Genomic DNA, 3,502 nt, shown 5'->3' with positions numbered 1-3,502 from the left:
CCTCGCCCGACTGTCCGACGACGTCCGAAGGCCGATAATCGGGTTGGTGTGCAGAGGCCTTAACAAAACAGAGATTAACAGGGCACAGATTAACAGAGCTCAGATTAACAGAGCTCAGATTAACAGAGCTCAGAGTTCAGATTAACAGAGCTCAGAGTTCAGATTAACAGAATGCAGTTTAACAGAGCACAGATTAACAGCCACAATCCAGACCTGAACAAAGAGAGCTTGCGTTATGAGTTCAGGTGTATCATCTCCCATTCGACTGGCCTTATTTTTGCTCTTACTTTATTCAGTGTGCCACAAGGTCAATTTAACCACTTTTTCAATTAAAAATGTTCATACAAGAATCTAATTTCTTATAACAGGACCTTGGAGAAAATAATAATAAATAAAAACCATTGTTGTACTTTGTTATACCTCGGGTTAGGGGTATCTTCAACACTAAAGCACTTTCAGAGTCCTTCCTTCAGACATCTAATTTGCCTCATTTCTTCTTCACTTTTGATTTTTTCCTGGTTGACTTCATGTTTATAAAGTGCTACAGAAAACATCATCAATAAATCAGAAGATGATGAAGAATACCTGTCTGTAGGGACTGAGGAGGAGGTTAACCCCTAAATTCACGGTCGCAACGCTGTAACCTGTTCTAGGCAATGCTCTAAATTCCACCAGAAGCACCGTATTCTTGCCGTAGAATACACGGCGCAGACAAGCAGCACAGAGCAGATCACACTGACGGGAAGTCAGACACAGAAACAAGAAAATACGCTAATTTTCACGCTACATTAACATTGTGGCACCAGGCAGGAAGTCAGTCAGTTAGAGAGAGGTGAGACGAGATTTTAAGCAGAGAAAAAACCCATTTTGATTCCTTTTTGAGGACAAAACACACAAATAAATGACGTCGGGCAGGCAACATACTCTGAAATGCTCTTGTGGGAATCTTTAGAACAGATCAGAGCCAAACCGTGTCGCAGACGTGACGTTATAAAGCCGTGCCCGGTGGAATTTCGGGCTAATGATGCTAGACTGAGGAGAAGGCTAATGATGCTAATGATGCTAATGAGAAAAGTACCTGTCTGTAGAGACTGAGTGCGACCGGTTGGTTCCTCAGCGTCATGAAGAAGTCTCCTCGGTTCATCTCGTTTTTCAGGTAAGTCACCACCGTGTAAACTGAAAACACAGGAAACCATCAGTGTGACATTATCCACCTGACAAACAGGTGGTGGGTGGGGCTAAAAGACTCACCCAGGTCAGTGTCTCCACTCTCCACAGCTTTACTGAGAGCCAACTGACTCCTCTTCATCTTCAGCAGCAGAGGAACCTGTTCTCCAGACCGAGCCTCGAAGTCCAACAACTGACACAGAAACCCACATATATAAACCGTATATAGGGTATGTAAAGTAAGTATCTGCTGACTCATATATAAACACATAATGTATATACAGTAAATATCTGCTGACTCATAAACACAGATAATGTACAGACAGTAAATATCTGCTGATTCATATATAAACACATAATGTACAGACAGTAAATATCTGCTGAATATATAAACACGATAATGTACAGACAGTAATATCTGCTGATTCATATATAAAACAATAATGTACCAGACAGTAAATATCTGCTAATATATAAACACAGATAAGATGTACAGACAGTAAAATATCTGCTGATTCCATATATAAACACATAATGTATATACAGTAAATATCTGCTGACTCATATGGTAAATGGAGCTGTACTATAGTGCCTTTCTAGTCTTCTGACCACTCAAAGCGCTTTTACACTACATGTATATACACACACACACACACACATAATGTATATACAGTATAATGATTGTGTTTATGATGTCAACATCAACGTTACCTTAATGGCGAGCTCAGTTCGTCCACATTCATAAGCTTTAGCTGCAATGTGCGAATAAGAAACCCCAGGTGAGTCTCCCACCTTCACACACACGGCCCGGGCTATCGCCTCGTCTGATAGGTCCTTCTGCTGCACCTGGACACACCCACAACCACATCAAACATGTGGGATCTATAGGTAAATCAGACTAAAAAACACAGGCAGGTGAGGTGGGAGGAGTCAGGTGAGACAGGAGCGGTGGGAGGAGTCATATGACCCTGGTATGTAAGAGGAGTCAGGTGAGACAGGTTACCTTACAGGAAGCCCAGTGTTTGAGGACTCGGCTGACTCCCTGATAATCTGGAATCTTCAGGTAGCGGCAGATTTCTATCGCTAACGGATAAAACTGTCGATACACCAACCTGAGAGACAGACAAGTACAGAGAGACAGACAGGTGAGAGAGACAGAGACAGACAGACAGACATACAGACAGAGACAGACAGGTACAGAGAGACTGACTCACCTGTCGATCAGTACCTGTAGAGTCATCTGTTTGAATCTGAGGTCAGAAGTCAAGGAGCTCGTTGCCATGGTAACAGACTGACATGAGACTGGTCCGATTGGTCGTTAGTAGTCAGTGCTCATTAACCATCAACCACTACAGATTAAAGACCCCCGTACACTACAGTTCCCATGATGCACCAGTGTGTGAGGATACTGAGTGTATGTGAGTGGCAGGCCCACGTCGCTCTCTCTGACTGCGTTCAGAACTCGCAGTTCTCTGCAGGTCGACACGAAAGGATCCGGACTGAAGTCGGTCAGAAAACATTTCCCGAAGGACGCTGCCTGGTAGACAGAATACAGCGTTACACCGCAGAACACAGAGAACACAGAGAACCCAGAGAAGAACACTGAGAACACTGAGAACAATGAGATCACTGAGATCACTGATGGAACAAACGTTTGTTCTCACCCTCAGCAGGGATTTCTGGGTGTTGGTGTCATATTCATGTCCTGCTGCCTCCACACACTGTCGGACTGCTTCTCCCAGCATGCTTTGCTCCTTGATCTCCCTCAGGTACTCATCTGCCTTCTGACTGGATTTCTACACAAACAGAGAACAGCTGTTTATATTCATTATAATTATTATATTCAACCTGCAGAGACTCAGACAGGTGATCAGACAGACAGTACCTCAGATAGACAGTACCTCGTACTCCCTGTGGGCCTCCAGCAGCAGAGCTCCAGGAGCCATGGAGGCGATCTTGAAGATGTCCTGACAGACCAGAGGAACCTCCTGAAGCAGCTCCTGATTGGTTGAGCTGATGATCCGAACACCGTCCAGCTCCCCCACCAGAATGCACTGATCGTCCATGGGGAACCTGAGGTCAAAGGTCAAGGGCCAAACTGGAACGATTCAACAGAACAGGTCTCATTAAACAATGGAACAGGCTTCAGGAGAACCCTATTGAGTTTCAGAAGATCCTTATTGAGCTTCAGGAGAACCCTACTGAGCTTCAGGAGAACACTAATGAGCTTGAGGAGAACCCTAATGAGTTTTAGGAGAAGCCGAGAACCCGGACTAACTCTTTGTGGATCCAGTCTGAACTGGTTTAAAGGCCTCTGCACACCAACTCGATTATC

At 44.4% G+C, this 3,502-nt stretch overlaps 1 protein-coding gene across 1 annotated transcript; it reads right to left on the bottom strand.

The window, feature by feature from the left end:
* Positions 1-956: 956 nt before the first annotated feature.
* Positions 957-3,477, bottom strand: vps16 (vacuolar protein sorting 16 homolog). The gene is made up of 8 exons (XM_035677957.1): positions 3,069-3,477; positions 2,832-2,963; positions 2,577-2,704; positions 2,382-2,417; positions 2,171-2,279; positions 1,879-2,013; positions 1,252-1,360; positions 957-1,176 (listed from the first exon to the last, which is right to left on the bottom strand). The coding sequence occupies exons 1-8, from the start codon at positions 3,231-3,233 to the stop codon at positions 1,028-1,030; spliced, it is 963 nt and encodes a 320-aa protein (XP_035533850.1). The 5' UTR covers positions 3,234-3,477; the 3' UTR covers positions 957-1,027.
* Positions 3,478-3,502: the final 25 nt, after the last annotated feature.

This window comes from Morone saxatilis, unplaced genomic scaffold, assembly GCF_004916995.1.
Source record: "Morone saxatilis isolate NCDOM2014 unplaced genomic scaffold, NCSU_SB_2.0 Contig6, whole genome shotgun sequence".
Taxonomy (NCBI): Eukaryota; Metazoa; Chordata; class Actinopteri; family Moronidae; genus Morone; species Morone saxatilis.
This window is presented reverse-complemented; position numbering and strand designations above follow the sequence as displayed.

What these genes read in the sequence shown, in the direction of transcription:
- vps16 (XM_035677957.1), bottom strand. Translation starts at nt 3,233, where the DNA reads ATGGACGATCAGTGCATTCTGGTGGGGGAGCTGGACGGTGTTCGGATC. An exon ending in CCCAGAAATCCCTGCTGAGG is followed by an intron (nt 2,705 to 2,831) that starts GTGAGAACAAAC and finishes TCTGTCTACCAG; the next exon opens with GCAGCGTCCTTCGGGAAATG. An exon ending in CTACAGGTACTGATCGACAG is followed by an intron (nt 2,280 to 2,381) that starts GTGAGTCAGTCT and finishes TCTGTCTCTCAG; the next exon opens with GTTGGTGTATCGACAGTTTT.